The 16,980-nt window shown below is 38.5% G+C and overlaps 1 protein-coding gene across 1 annotated transcript in view; it reads left to right on the plus strand.

Moving 5' to 3' along the window:
- The first annotated feature begins 8,523 nt into the window (after positions 1-8,523).
- The window catches only part of stmn2b (stathmin 2b), a 53,983-nt gene continuing 45,526 nt past the window's right edge, over positions 8,524-16,980 (plus strand). The window contains exon 1 of the mRNA XM_060824154.1: positions 8,524-8,590. Within this exon, the coding sequence (XP_060680137.1) occupies positions 8,572-8,590 (19 nt within the window). The 5' untranslated portion in view covers positions 8,524-8,571. The remainder of the gene's footprint in view (positions 8,591-16,980) is intronic.

Below are 16,980 nucleotides of genomic sequence, written 5' to 3' on the forward strand. Positions count from 1 at the left end.
TTTCTTTGAACCTAACTTTCCACCTGTCAGTGATGGAAGTTTATGAAATTATGAAACATGAAAATAATAAGCCTTGCGGGTCATGCAGAGATGAAGATGCTATGCTGAACAATTTTATAGTACTCCCAGCAGCTGCTCAGGAGCAGGACTGGCTGTGAGCTAATACATCAACTGTTCCTCCTCTTCCCAAACCCAAGAGATAGAAATCTGAAGAAGGGCTCAAAAGAAGAGAAAATCTGGTAAAATAATGACATGTGTAGAAAACTAGCAAAAATGAAACCAGAACCAAAAACTGTTACAAAGTTTGCCCTGTGCTAGCCACAGAAAGAGTAATTAAAATTAATATTCCAGCCAGTACTGCTTTTCCCCATTCTCAGATTCAAGCTTAATGTGCTACAGGAAATAACTGCATGGAAAGCAGAATATGGCCCAACACAAAAATACAGGTTGGAAATGTGCCAGACAGAAAAGAATATCAGCAGGATGGTAAGGTGCATTGTTAGAGGGCCAATGTCATCTGTGTAGTAATGAAAGTGCATTGGCAATAAGTGACTTTTGCACAGGGCAATGAATTCAGTTCTAATAAGTACTCTTCACAAATAAACAACCCCTTCTTAAGCCATACATATGATATCAGGAGTCTAGCAATTTGTTTTGTAGTTTTATTGCTATCTCTAAGACAAAAAAGAATAGCTTACACTCTTTGAAAAAGCTTCATTTTAGAAAATTTTGCCGCATTAAATGAGAGTAGCTGCCTAACCCAAACATGTTTTTGTTTAGTTGCTTGTCCTGTGGTTACTTTGTTGTACAGATCCTCAAATCTGTGGTTTATCATTTAATCTTTTTCAGTCACTGAATAAAATTCAAACAATTCATAATGTCAAGGCATTTCAATAAGGTACGGCACATAAGGGTGGTTAATGAGAACTCATGGTATTATTAGAACAGATATATTGACTACCTAACACAAGGCAGGGAGTTTCAACAAAGACTGCATTTTCAGAATGACCACCTATTACTTATGGAATCAGTGCTGGAGCTACAATTATTTACAATACATATTAATAACTTGGGCGACTGAAGTGAATGTAGTATTGCAAAGTTAGCAGAAGGTTTAGGCGGGAAGCAAGACATTATGATGACATTAAGATATTTCTCTGACGAGATATTCACTGATGGAACTTGGGGATCACTGGCTGGGCCAGCAGTTATTTCCCAATGCTAGCTGCTCTTGAGAAAGTAGTGGTCAACTGCTTTCTTGAACCACTGCAGGCCACTTGGTGTAGATATACCCATAATGCTGTTAGGGAGGGAGTTGCAAAATGTTGACCCAGTGACACTGAATGAAGAGCGATCGTGAGTGAGTTGGAAGAGAACTTGCAGGTGACGGTGTTCCAATGCATCTGCTGATCTTGCCTTTCTAGGTGGAAGTGATTGTGGTTTTACAGGGTGTTGTCCAAGGACTCGAGGTGATTTCCTGCCATGAATCTTGTAGATGGTGCACACTGCTGCTATTGAGAATCAGTGGTGGAGAGAATGAATGTTTGTGGACGTGGTGCCAATCAGATGGGTTGTTTTGTCCTGGATGGTGTCAAGCTTCTTGAGTGTTGTTGGTGCTGCATCCACCCAGGCAAATGGGGAGTATTCCATCACATGCCTGACTTGTGCCTTGTGGATGTGGATAGGCATTGGGCAATCAGGAGGTGAGTTACTGCTCTTGTAGCTATAATATGACTGGTCAAGTTCAGTTTCTGGTCAATGGTAATCCCCAGGATATTGATAGTGAGCGATCCAGTGATGATGATGATGCCATTGAACATCAAGAAGTAATGGTTAGATTCTCTTGTATTGAACATGGTCATTACCTGACACTGTGTCAAGTATGACTCCACCCAGTGGAGAGGTATCCCTCTCTTTCCCATTGACTCCAGTTTTGCTAGAGTTCCTTGATGACACACTCAGTCAAATGCTGCCTTAATGTCAAAGGTAGTCATGATCAACTCACCCCTGGAATGTAGCTGTTCTATTTATGTTTGGAGGTGAAATGGGGCCTCCTTATCCATGTGTGCTACTCACTGAAAGTTAACATGAAGGCATACCAAAAGGCAAATAGTATGTCGGCTTTCATAATGAGAAGATTCAAGTACAGGGGTAAGTGTGTGGGGTCAGACCACTCCTGGAGTATTGTATGCAGTTTGGTCTCATTATCTGAAGAAAAATGTTCTTATAGAATCCCTGCAGTGTGAAAACAGGCCCTTTGGCCCAACAAGTCTACACCGACCCTCCGAGATCCATTCATCCTACCCTATATTTTCCTCAAACTAACGCACCTAACCTACACATCCCTGAACACTATGGGCAATTTAGCACAGCCAATTCACCTGACCTGCACATCCTTTGGACTGTGGGAGGAAACCAGAGCACTAGAGGAAACCCACGCAGACACGGGGAGAATGTGCAATCTCCACACAGTCACCCGAGGCTGGGATCAAACCTGGGTCCCTGACGCTGTGAGACAGCAGTGCTAACCACTGAGCCACCGTGCTGTCCCAGAACAATGTACTGGCTACTGAGGGAGTGTGAAGAAGGTTTACCAGACTAATTCCTGGGACTGGGGGCAGGACTGATGTATGAAGAGAGACTGGATCAGTTAGGAGTCTATTCACTGAAGTTCAGAAGAATGAAGGGGATTTCATAGAAACCTATAAAATTCTAACTGGACTACACTGGGTAAACACAGGAAGGATGTTCACAATAACTAAGAAATCCAAAACCAGGGATCACAGTATAAGGATAAAGGGTAAGCCATTTAGGACTGAGGCAAGGAGAACTTTCTTCACCCCGAGCGTGACAAACCTGTGGGATTCTCTACCACAGAAAGTGATCAAGGATAAAACATTGAAAGTTTTCAAGAAAAAGTGAGTTATAGTTCTCAGGACGAAAAAGACCAAACAGCAGAGGGAGAAAGTGGGTCCAGGGTACTGAGTTAAATGATCAGCCTATTCCTGCTGGAAAGCACAGCCAGTAACACTTTACTGATGGGACAATAATTAGCCACTTTGGATTTGTCCTGATTTTTTGGTGTACAGGACATACCTGCGCAATTTTCAATATGATTAGGTAAATGCTAGTGTTTTAGCTGAACTGGTAAGGCTTTGCTAGGCATGAACAAAGTTCTGGAGCACCAGTGTTGAATACTATTGCCAGAACATTGCCAAGGTCTATTGCCTTTAAATAAGCAGTGCCTCCAAGTGGTTCTTGGTATCACGTGGAGTGAATCGAATTGTCTAAAGGCTTGGCATCTGGAGACTGGAGGAGGCCGAGATGGATCATCCACCCTGCACTCCTGGTGGAGGATTGCTGCAAGTGCTTCACCTTTTGCACTGATGTCCTTGGCTGATCCATCATTGAGGATGCAGATATTTGTGTAGCTTCCTCCTCCAGTGAGTTGTTTAGTTGGCCACTAGATGTGGCAGGACTGCCAAGGTTGTGGAATTGCTCAGCTCTGTCCACTACTTGCTGCTTATGCTGCTTGACAGGCAAGTAGGTAGTGAGTAAACCACCAAGACAGAAAAACATGTTTGACCTCATCTTCACCAATTTGTCTGCCGCAGATACATGTGTCCATGGCAGTATTAATAAGAGTGGCCATCTCACAATCCTTGTGTAAGGTATTAGCACATTGACAATATTTTACAGAGTGTTGTGTGACATTATCACTGTGCTAAATGAGATTCAGAATATATTTAGCAACTCAAGACTAGACAGCCATGAGGCATTTTGGTGACTTCACCAAGTTGATGCTTCATTTTTAGGTATGTCTGGTGCTGTTCTTGGAATGCCGTCCTGCACTCTTCAATGAAACTGTGTCAATCCCCTGGCATGATGGCGATGGTAGATATACCAGACCATGAGGTCTCAGATTATCTTGGAGTAAATTATGCTTCTATTGATGGCCCATGGCACCTCATGGATATTGTGATGGGGAATTCATTGACAGTGAAACTATTGAAAGTCAAGTGATGATTAGGTTCCCTCTTCTTGGAAATGGCCATTACCTGGCATTTGTGCAGCTTGCATCTTGCCACTTGTCAGCCCAAGCTTGAATTTTGTTCACTTCTGGCTGCATTTGATCATAGATTTCTTCAGCATCTAAGGAGTCAAGAATAGTACTGACAATCTTCAGGTCCAGTGCCCCTTCTTAAAAATGGGCCTGATGAACAGTCACTGGATCTGAAACATTAAGTCAGCTTTCTTTCTACAGATACTGCCACACCTGCTGAATTTTTCCAGCTATTTCTGTTCTTGTTCCATTTATACACTTGTGAATTCAAAGATGATACACCAGCTGATGATCAACAAGTGAACTCTGCAGTGGGACATCAGACTGCTGCCTGGCAAAGTGAGCTTGCACCTTGTAAGGTCAGACTGTTGTCATCACAGCTGTGCACAACACTTGCAAATGGCCTTGCAGGATGCCATGGCATTACAGCAACATTCCCATAGATTACTTGGATCACTGCGGCATGCTGTGGGAAAGTGACAGTGAGTCCATGGAACATAAACATGCTGTTTTCTCTTAGAAAGAACGAAGTTCATTCTCCCATCCTTGCCATTCACCCAGAGCTCCTACTGTCACATGTCAGAAGCTAGCCCAGAATACAAACACCAATGTCAGCAATTTGCATTGACACTATCTGAGCCCAAAACTCCTCGACGTTGAACTTCAAGGCCATCTGCAGTCCACTCCTCTGAAACTCAAAGACCTTCTGTTAGGCAAACTGGAGTTGCATTACATTGGTGCACAAAGACAAGGAAAGGCACGTGGAAAACAAGCATTAAATAAGTGCACCTGTATCGGTATTGATTTTCATCAAATTACTTGATAGCCTTTATTACTAATGGCCATTTTTGGTTTTGCCATGATGGCTCAGATGCCATTTTCACAAAATTAATTATGTCACACCAAAATATGACAGAATGAATGAAAGTAGGCATTGGCCTGAATGATTCACTATAACACATCAGTTGGACATTGAGGAAGTAGAGTTCTTTCTGTCCCAGAATGAGGCATGCAGCAATGCAGCTATGCAGTCAGTGACAACCTGGACCTGGAGGAGTCTGCTATCCTGGAAAATCCATGAGCACTCTCCATCTGCTTCTCTGTGGCAAGAGACAATGAGCAGAGAACCTCCAAGATGTTGTTTACGATATAGTGGACAGCAAAGCAAAGGATGTTGAAAATATCTCTGATTGCAATCTATGAAGACCCAGACACACAAAACTTCATTAACAGAGTCACCTTCTCAGTCATTGGGAATACCATGCTTATCCTGCTTTGAGGTTGCACATGTGGCTGCAACATTCAGAAAACTTCAGTGAGAACATTCTCAGTGGCTCCCAAGTTCCTCTTTCTTGAGGATCAGCTTGGAAAATTGCTGCCTGGATTCATATCATTCATCTTTCCTTCCTTCACTCTCTCTCTGTCTTCCAGTTGTCTGTCCTGCTTTGCATACTCTCTCTTTATTCTCTAAATTAGGCTGTATTACAAGGTTAATGTCTATTGGTGCATCTATGTCTGGGAGCGACTGATTGCTGCAGAATTTCAAGTTGGCCAAAAAAATCCTGTGCATCTTCCACATTACTCTGTGGAAATCTTCAGCCATATACAAAAATATGCAAAGTAAGAAACATTTTGTTTAATCAAAACAACAATGTGAAATTAATCAGCAACAAGCCTGCAAGCAGTTGATGATCTTTTTAAATGGTGATGGGTGGGAGAGGGGTGGGGGCGAGGTTTCTTCCTGCTACTGAATTCAGCTGTGTTACCGTAAGAAAGTATTTAGTGGAGATTGAGTTCCAACATGGTACCACTGGAGTCAGTGCAGCAAACTGCTTGCCATCATGATTTGCCTGCTCTGCATACTTGTCAAATCACACAAGCTGACACCGTCACCAATATGCTCTCCGGCATTATATGTGATACGTGCACGGTATGATTTTTTTTACTTGTATAAGGGTAATCATAGTACCCAACAGTAATGAGAAATGAAACTGCAATTTCACAATACTTGAAATGTACACTGGTACAATTAACTGCTCATTTAATACAAAGAAAACCCGTTCAACTTATATCCAACCGTTTTCTGATGAGGGCCACACCCAAGCATTCCGTTTACTAGTCTTTGCTTTAAATTTAGCAAATTTGCATCTTTTTTTCCCAGTTATGTCAAAAACAACTAACAATCATCTTTTTTTCTGCATTAAGACATATGAGTTTTGCTGTAAATTACATTAGAATGTTACATTATGCCTTGGTGAAGACAATTCGTAGATGTAATCCTCACTATTTGGGAAAACAATAAATACTTCATTCATCAACCATAATATGCTACATTTCAAATGTCTAGTGAAATATGTTTCAATTTTACTATCGGTTTAATTACCAATTCAAATATTAGCTCAATTATAAATGACTTAACAAGTCAGCCCTGAAAGAAATCTTAAATGGAAGCTAAATTAATTCAATACAATAGTGACTGCATTTTGTTAGACAAGCAGACAATGGGTTAGAGAGCCAAAAAGTGCAACATCCGTTGGTTTAGTGAAAGTTATTGACACAAATGTATCAATGCATGCAGATTTATTTTGAATGAATATAATGTACATCCAATGTTGCAAAATAATTTAGTTTCTGCATTTATTTCAAATTTTAAGGACCATGAGGCAAGCTTTATGCTTTGACAGACGGGAAATAATCTTCTATGCGAGAACCATGGATCATGAAACCCGTAAGGCACAGATTCACGGACACCTCTGAAACACACAGCAGCATATAGTGCTCTACGTTCTCCTAGTCAGGACTGCAATCCCTGTACTCCACCCACAAACATCAGCACTGCAGCTAAAACCCCATTTTTAAATCTTAGCACTGCCTGTCATCTCTGCTAGTGCCATAATTAACTGGGACATTTTCTCTGAAATACTAATTGCCATGTCAATTTTAGTAATAGTGTCTAGTATATGTAACATATCTAGAACAAGTTCTTCTTAAATGCTTTAGCGCAATAGCAAGACATCTAAAACTAATCTTCAGTGTAGCTAGCTTTGAGTAGTCAGATGCTAGAATTGTGGCAAAAGTGAGGACTGATCTAAACGATGTTAGAACTGTGACATCGTTTTACATTAGGACAAGATATGTTAAGAAATAAATGCAGCCCAATATTCAAGCCCACTAAGGTTGCATTTATATTTCATTAATATGAATGGAATTTCTCGACTCGAGTTCGGATTGTTTCTGATTGGACTGGAAGAATGATATTTACTGGTTTTATGCTGTGTCAATTACAATAGAGAGTCAAGTGGACTTTGAATAATCATATTCAACAGTGCTCATTGTGGAAATGAAAGCAGCTTTTATAGTAAGGAAAGCAAACAACTTTGTTGTAGTGACGGCAGTGGTGGTGATGGTGAGTTCAGTCACCCTGCAAGATTTTTGGACACACTTATAAAACCAGGGCTAAATAAATTATACGCCCTGCCTACAATAGGTAAGATCTCAATCAGAAGATCAGTGCATGCTTTTCACCATGTTATGGAAATGCAGCTGCAAAAAAAGCTGGCTGCAGCCTTAGACCCTTGGCTTCATTAATAGGAAAAGCTAGAAACAGTGAAACAAATGAGCAGAAACTAAGGGGGAAGTGTCTCCCCGTACTGTTGCCAATCGTTACAGCACAACACTGCTGTTGAGAATTTGCCGTGAATTTCCATTTTCCACCTGCCAGCACCCTGGAGGCTTGCTTGATCATTTCTCTGTGCTTTCAGTGCGTTGACACCACTTTCTTTTTGATGATAAAAGTACATTAGCTGAATGAAAGCCTTACTTCAAGCATATTTCAGCACTGCCGGTTAACCCCCAAAACCCAGGGCATTTGTTACAACTAAAGACTACATAGCAACTGTGGCTGTACTCACAATGGATTCATTGAAACTCGAAGTGTTTCTTTGGAGTTTGCTTTCAGGCAGAATTTAATGGATGTGACTAAGGGCGCGGCTGTCGCTCCCCCTCACTCTTAAGTGCTGGAACATTGTATTGAAAACGTCCCATTTTCAACAATTGCGGTTCAGCACCACGGACAGCGCCTAATGCCCGCGCAAGAAAAGCACTCAGAAGAATTTTCAGCTATTATAAAATATACTGCTTCCAAAACATCAATTATTGATAACAGACATTGAACATCTTGCATGGAATGTGCCACTGGAAAAGGAGGGGTGGTGGCTCAATATTTATTAGCATTTTTAAACTGCATACTGGCACTTTGTGCTTTAGCATCATTGGTGGATCAATATTTAATACCTGGAGATCCAGAGAATACACCAGTCATGTCAAGGGATCTCTTCAGCCAATCTGCTTTGCTTGGCAGGTGATTATTATTCATAGAAGTCAGCCTGTATTCTTTCCCTTCCAGAGCTCCACACTGCTGACTCAGTGCCTTATTCAGTCATCTCTCTCTACGCTGCTGTAGCTGGACCCTTTTCCCTCCCAGCTTCTGAGTATTTGCATCCTCAACCATGTCTAAAACAGCAATCGGTAAGAATTCCTTACTTTTCGTAATACCCGTCTTCTTTTTTCTCTCAGCGGAAAATTTTGTGTCTTCACCTATTCAGGTTTTTTTTCTTTTAAAAAAAAATCTGTTTTGGATGGGCTTATTTCTTAAAAAAAAGACTCATGTAATTGACTAATTCTGCTAATCGCTAAATGAAAAGTCAATTTTCAGCATTTCCTCAAACATATCTGTTCTGTAGTAAAAGTGCTTTCCAAAATGTCCAGACATGAGAGCAGCACCTTGAAAATTATTGACATGAGCTTTATTATTCGTAATTTGTTGTAATTGTAGATGAAAAATACTGTCATGGTTAAAAAAAAGAAACCTTAAAGTTTTAAAGGCTCGATTAGATGTAAAACATCAGTGTAACAAAAGATAGGAACTTAGTGCAACGTTTGCTTTGTTATTCTATGAGATTGGTTTATATTTTATTCCTTTATGGTTGTAAAATCCTTAACATCTTCTGAGAATAAAGGTACATTTGGGTATTTTGCGGTGGTGTGCTTGCTACGTTTTTTTTTGACAGAACACAACACAATGCAGGCAGACCCCACCCATGTGGCTTTTCTTTCAGCATTGAGTTACCATTTAAAATGTATCAGTTTTGATTTTACTCGGATGAAATTCCAGTGGGAGATATGAAGATCAATATTGTAGAAATTGCAGATATTACAAAAATAAAAATAATGAAGCCTTAACAGTATTAAATATGTCAGATCAATATAGATGAACAAGTGTCTGCAAAATTACAGTCCACAATTTAATAAGTGAAAAATTGTATTAAAATCAATAATCAAACTATTCAAATGCTGCAATCTTTTGTTATTCACACTTGACAATGGCTTAGAACTCAAAGAAGGAATGATGCAGCAAGACATTGTGTCAGAAAACTACCAGATGCTAATTAGAAGGTTCTGTCCTATTATTAAGTATTACCATCTGGGATTTTCAACAATATGAGCACATCACTGAAATTAGTTCTCTCTTTAGAGACAGATGTCTCCATTTAGGCTTGTTCAGTGGATGAGGAAAAGAGGAAATCTGTATGTAAATTACGTGTGCAGTCAATGGCAAAGAACAAGGTGGGAAGGGTGGGGTGCTTAATCTGAGATGGAGCTGTATGCAAACACATTGAGACTAAACTCTGGGAGAGCAGCCAGCCCTGCAGTGCCTACAACAATGATCCCTCCCCACTGCACCAATCTAGTAATCAGTATTGATAATTTGTAGTTGTGAGAGACTGATCACTGCAGAAAGCCCTATCAAGAATGCTGTTGCCATGGAAAGCTCTTCGATTGATTAATAAGCAGTTCATGTGTGGCAAACTGCAGTTTTGGCTAAAGGCAAGGCTGCTGTGAGCAATAGCTGAAGAAGGCCATCAATGCGAACCAAAGTTCAAAGCAACAGAAATACCAGACATGCTTTGTATTTGGATAGCCAAAACAAGGCTCAGGTGCTGTCTAGGATTAAAGCAATTGCACGGTTATATAATCACATCATCATATTGTTTACATTATCATGTTGGGTACATTTAGACAGGAATTACTCCAATTTCCCTTAATGCAATACCTTTGACTCAGTTGTTCCTTAAGAATATTTATATTATTCAGCTTTAATGTTGCCAACTCATTTGTTTAATGAAACTGCAGTTATTGTGAAGATTTTATTTTCTAGAAAAGTAGCTAATTCTATTCTGCCACTTTATTATAATTTTTTTATAGTTTACTATATTTTTTATAGTTTAATCCCAGAATAAATATAAAAATTCAAAATGACTTCTATTGTAATCTTATCAAATTAATATCAAGTACAGATAAAAATACAAGACTTTATAGTGAAATGGAATCAAAGAATATAAACTATTAACGTAATTGTATATAAAATGCCATTTATACAATATCGTATATACCTTAACTAGTTTATTTACTTTATCTTGCAAGCCATAAACCATCTAAGCTTTCTCAGTTAACCAAAAATAATCTTGGTTATTGACTTAGCAAAAATCACTGCCCATGTCATTCCATGACCATCCACCAGACAGTGCTAGTCATGATAAGCAGTACAGACTCAATTAACCCTCCCTCATTCAAGAGAGGACACCATGTGTCCATATGGTGCTCTTTCTTTGTACTGCTTGGTTGGAAAAAGCAATTTCAAATAATAGACATCTCTTGGAATAAAACCTACAAATTGTAGTTGCATGTGAATTACTGAGCCACTGTATATTGGAATTTGCTTTTTTAAAAATCTCTTAAAGGAAGTTTCTATCCAAATTCATGCCCATTTGACATTTTGCTTTTATTCTGTATGACCTTGAACAGAGGTTGTTTTGTTTAAGCAAGCAATTAAAATCTGACCTTAATTGCAATTTGATTCTCACCATTTAAATCCCCATTTTCTTTATTATCAAAATATTATCAACACATTCATTGATGTTTACTCAAAACAAAACTAATATTGGGGTAATTTATTTTAGTTATTTGCATTTCATGAATACTAATATTTCAGGGGAAGATTGCATTGCTCTCATTTCAATGAGGTTAATTTTTGTAGCTCGAAAGAAAACAGAATTAACTGTTGATCAGAAATATTGCCCCAGAAATCCCTTTCTTTGTTGAAACTTTATTTCATAATAAATAAAAGCATGAAATTACTGTATGAGGTAGCATACAGACCTGTCATTGATTAGTAATTGTCTAAACACATTAGAAAGTGTAAAAATGAGTCTTTGAGAACTGTCCATAGTTTGCCACAGATTGATCATTGCTCTTGATATATTATTGCTTGGCTATTAATATGTTCTGAAATATAGAAACATGTATAGTATCTGTAGATCTGTAAGTCGTCAATATACTTCCCTTCCAATATGGCTGGCTCATCACTACCCTCGGGGGATAAGACGGTCAATAGCACCAAACCACTATAGGTTATTCCACTATTTTCAGAAAAACAACGGATTAGCAAAGCTGTTAGCCTTGCCAACAATGTCCAAATCCTGAGCGTGAATTTAAAATAAGCCTTCCACATTCTTTCAAACCAAACCTTGTCTCGAACTTCCTCTGTTCTTATACAATTTTGCCATAAAACTGCTGCTCAGTAGCAGCAATGAATATATAATTGTGAATTCTTCCTTTGATGACATCATGAATAAAAGCATTGATTAGATTAGATTACTTACAGTGTGGAAACAGGCCCTTCGGCCCAACAAGTCCACACCGACCCGCCGAAGCGCAACCCACCCATACCCCTACATTTACCCCTTACCTAACACTACGGGCAATTTAGCATGGCCAATTCACCTGACCCGCACATCTTTGGACTGTGGGAGGAAACCGGAGCACCCGGAGGAAACCCACGCAGACACGGGGAGAACATGCAAACTCCACACAGTCAGTCACCTGAGGCGGGAATTGAACTCAGGTCCCTGGCGCTGTGAGGCAGCAGTGCTAACCACTGTGCCACCGTGCCGCCCACTGCTGAAATCATTCTTATGATCATATTTAGAATTATGTTAATAACTGATAGAGATACAATTCTGTTGTAAGGCACTTTGTAAGTAAACAATATACATAGGAAACAATAGGTCTAGTTGCTTTGAATAATGCAAAAGTCACTCAGTTGGGTGGAATGTCCAGTCCTGTGCAGCATCAAGAAAAATTAAATATTTAAGAGAATATTTCTGGCTTCATGAAAGCAAGTTCTAATTTATTTGATGTTCTCCATGAAAATAATTCTGTCACAAATTTCACCAAAGGAAATTATAGACAGGAGGTAAAGTATTGATGGATTGAAAATAATATAATAACAATAAAATAAATTTCTTGACTGATAAATACAAAGCAATCAGAACTACATATATTGAGAACAGAAGCAAAATACTGTAGGTGCTGGAAATCTGCAATAAAAACAATATTCAGGGAGTCAGGCAGCAACTGTGAAGAAAGAACGTTTCACTTTTAATCAGAATTGAAGGTTTTGGAATAGTAAAACTTTAGTTAACCTCAAGTAGGAACAGTACAGTTAAGAAAATAACGGGCATGTGAGGTGGGGGTGAATGGGAAAGGAGTTAGGGCTGGTTTTTGTGGGTATCACTGAAGCAATAGATGATTTTTTGAAGTAGGAAGTAATGTAATAAGACGGATAACTTTGAAAACAATCTCTGAAGTGTGGCAAGAAGAGGCTAAATGCTCTGCCAATAATAATAAAGACAGGAGAGAATACTCAGTTGGTTAAATTACCACATACAGAATAAGCTGAATGGGATGACAAAGGCAGTTGCTGTAATGTTCTAGAGGTCATTATAGATGGGAATGGTAATTTTGAAATCAATATGCTGAGGAATGAGAGACCAGTGGAGCTTAGCCAGGGCAATCAGTAATTGGCATTGGTGATGGGGAGGTCAACAGCAAATTTTTACATGAATTGAAGTTTATACAGGATAAAGCTTGGCAAATTGGCAGCAAAACGATTGAAAAGGGCAAAACTAGTGGTAATAATGGCGCAACTGAGGGGTTCGGCATCAATGGAGGTGCAGAAAGGAAAGAAACAAAAACAGCTGACATTGAACAGGATTAAAAAGGTAAAAACAATGACTACAGATGCTGGAAACCAGATTCTGGCTTAGAGTGGTGCTGGAAAAGCACAGCAGTTCAGGCAGCATCCGAGGAGCAGGAAAATCAACGTTTCAGGCAAAAGCCCTTCATCAGGAATACGGGCAGAGTGCCTGAAGGGTGGAGAGAGGGTGGAACAGGATACTACATAATTGAGTTTGAGCTAGCTTTCAGGAGAGTGACTGTGATCAGGGGCTGCAAGAGTACTGGATATCTTAAAAAAAAAGGTTGCTTCCAGTTCACCAAGTTACAGAAATATAGTCTATACTTAATTATGCATAAATATGCATTTTAACCAGTCTATTAAAGCAAGGGAGTTGTCAATCCCTTCATAACCCTTTATAATTTAGAAGTTCTAGCTGGAGCTTGACTGTAGATGGAGATTTTAGGCTAATTTTTGACGATATATATTCATGCTACTGAATATACTCATGCAAGCATTAAGAAAATTATTTGTTTGAATTGAATTCCATTTTGTATGAAATACTAAAGGTTCTATTCTGCTGATGACATTGTGGGAGGATAGACTATGAATATCATTCAGTCTGGAGCGGAACGTTGAGGTCACATGAATGGCATTCTATGCATACCAAGTGCTTATATGCAGGAGTGACTCAGAGAAACTAATAACTGAATGTATTTAATTTACAATTGCCTGGCAATCCAATAGACATAACCTCTTCTCCAAACATTGACAACACAATAAAGATAATTGTAGCAACATTAAAAACGGAAATTTTAGGCAAATCATTCAGCTTAAGGCTTAATTCTGTGATATGCCATTCTCTGTGAAAGGAGATGCTCACGGAAAATATATTCCAGGAACTTACAGGTCATCTATCTGTGATTGCCACCCATCCTCATCCTGTCCCATGAAAACTGAGCAAAGCCCCTAGTAAAACGCAAGTTATCACAATTATCAGGAAATTCACTGATACTTTGTATGTTAGAGCTAACATAGTCATACTCATTTTGATACAAATGTGAATTCTAATTTGTTTTATAGTAAAAAAAAGAGTTGGGGATGTTTCCTTTATATTTAAAAAGACGTGTAATTCTGTTTACATCTATTTGAGACTTTCATTGACTTTGTTATTAAAATTATTTTGTTAAAATATAACCTGATGTTATAGCATGCTGTGTAATCATTGCACAGTTTGGTTCAATATCATAGTGTTCAGAAAGGTCTATGTACCAAACCCTGGTCTGTGCTGTGATAACAGTATCTCAACCAATAATGACAGCAAGATTACTATGGTTAGTCTGTTGTTGGTGTTAGGTTATGTTTCCAAGTTTCCTGCTAGCAATCTCAGGTATGAGATTTTCTTGGAGTCTGTAGAAACATGAGATTAATCTCCTGAAAACTGCTGCAAAAATTGAGGTGAGAATGATAGAGGCACTTAAAAAATGCTGATTTTGTTTTCATTTTCACCAAATGTTTGATTATAAAAGAGGGACAATAAAGGCTAACAGCCATGAATTACATCAAGGTAACGAAGTGGCTGCTTTCTAATTGGCATAAGAAAATGGTAAGGCACTTGGAAGAAATCATGTGTTCAAACCTCTTAGGTGATATCTAAAAGGAATTGACAACCCTATTGTGATCACCTGTTGGAAAATGCATATACGTGAGCAATCAGTAGGGAGTTTGGCTATGAAACTCTGTCCATGGTCGCAAAGCATGCTAAGGCTCTAACATAAAGAGTGGTGGGCTTCTGAGCTCAACCAGGGGAGAAACAACAAGCATGGATCACTACCTTCTGTGTCACTGGGTCAAAATCCTGAAACTCCCCCACCTCCCAATACTATTGTGGGGTCTACGTACACCATATGGACTGCAGTGGTTCAAGAAACCAGCTCGCAACTATCTTCTCAAGGAAACCTGGGAATGGACAATAAAAGTTGGTTCAGTCAATGAAGCTCGCAAACCACGAATCAATGTGAAGAGAAAGGGAGGAAATTTTTAAAAAAGGATAAAATGATTGTTTTTTTTAATGTGTCTAATGCTGTAGATTTTTTTTAAATTGTAGCTTTTATTTTATCTATTTGGAGTTGAGTACAAAGGAGCAGGCTTGTGGAACAGCAAGTCACTGCTTAAACGTTCTGTCTCTCAGGGTGCGAGGATTCAGCCTTGCACCTGCAATTTCCCCATGAGGTAAGTTCACAGATTACACTTGTACAAAACATCACATTCAGGGGAAAAAAAATGGAAAAGTAAACTCAACTCCCCAGAGTGTCCCTGAAGCAACAGATTACCCTGTAGTGCTGCTAAGCCTTAACAACTGCAATATTTTCCATTATAACCTCCCCTCCCCCACCACCATTTTGATTCAAAATGGTTCTGTTGCAAAGAGAACCTTGAACAGGAAAGAAAATCCCAAAGTGGAGTGCCACTTGACAAAAAGGTTTTGAAGAGCTTTGTCAACTCCAAATCTGCTATCAATATGTGAAATCGATGATTTGAAAGCTGAAACAGTCTAAGTGTTCACAACAAGGAAAATAGTCTGACATGTGAAAATACTGTGGTAATTAACAACTATCATTTCGCTGTGTCAATCATATTGCTGCAGTTTATTATGTTTCATAGTGATAAGTTTCCTGATTTTCTAATGCTTTCCACGTAACTAAAATAGTGGGTTGCTGTACAGTGACCTTTGCTGATAGCTAAGTAATGGTGTCTCATTTTACACTCATTATTTGATACTTTCAAGAGGGGAAAAATCAATAAATATGCCTGACTTAATGACTTTAGAAAGGAAAATTGATGGCCTTCATAATATTGACTACATCTATCAGAAATCCTGACTGAAATCTTTTGACATTGAGGACCATCATGGTCCAACTATAACACAGATCCTGTTTCAGAGTAAGGCCATTGACAAAACTATCATTGTAAATGCAAAGAATTAATTATTGCCACGGGAAAAAAAAATGTATAAATTTCAGCAAGTTGTTCTGGAGCTCTCCCACACATTTGGTTTTGAATCCTGTTTAGGTTTGGTTATATTCTTAGAAAGCACAGATTCCTTGTTGGAATGGAAAACATTAATTACTACACAATTACTCGAAATGTTTAATGTTTTATATTTGTAACTTGTTATTTGTATGTTTATAATTATCCAATTTATGCCAAAAACTCCTTTTTGTCTATACAATACGTTACAAAGTTTAGGTATGTTTATGGAGACTTTATTATAATATCGAACCTATTCAGCAGTCATATCATGCTCTTCTAATCTTTTGAACTCCTTTGTTTCAGTTGAAATCTCAGTCAGTCATGGTGAGAATATTACTCTTAAATACTTTCACATTAAAGCCTGTGCTATAGTCAGTAAATGTTATGATAATGTTGATTATTCAAATATGAGCATCAAAAAGGAACTTGTCTTTGGAAGTAGTCTATTTTATCTCATAACTAAAAGTACACTGAAATATTCATCATATTAAATTATAAAACACTACAGCTACATAAACCACGTAATGCTCCTGTCTTGATTATAAATCAAATTAGATAATGTTGTGGTCATTTCATTCAAATTCCATCTCCAATCTGTTCTCTCCTTTCTGAAGACAACCGTATACACCTTTTGTATAGACTGCCATCAGCATCTATCCCAAAACTGCTATTTTTTATCATTCTTACAGGACACCTCATGACTATCTTTTCTGGAATTTAACACCTTTGTCATTGTTGATGCTGTCATTATTATCTTTCCCAAGACCCTCATCACTGTCCTTACTGAGGGTATTTATTTATACCGCCT

This window comes from Hemiscyllium ocellatum, chromosome 4, assembly GCF_020745735.1.
Source record: "Hemiscyllium ocellatum isolate sHemOce1 chromosome 4, sHemOce1.pat.X.cur, whole genome shotgun sequence".
Classification (NCBI taxonomy): Eukaryota; Metazoa; Chordata; class Chondrichthyes; order Orectolobiformes; family Hemiscylliidae; genus Hemiscyllium; species Hemiscyllium ocellatum.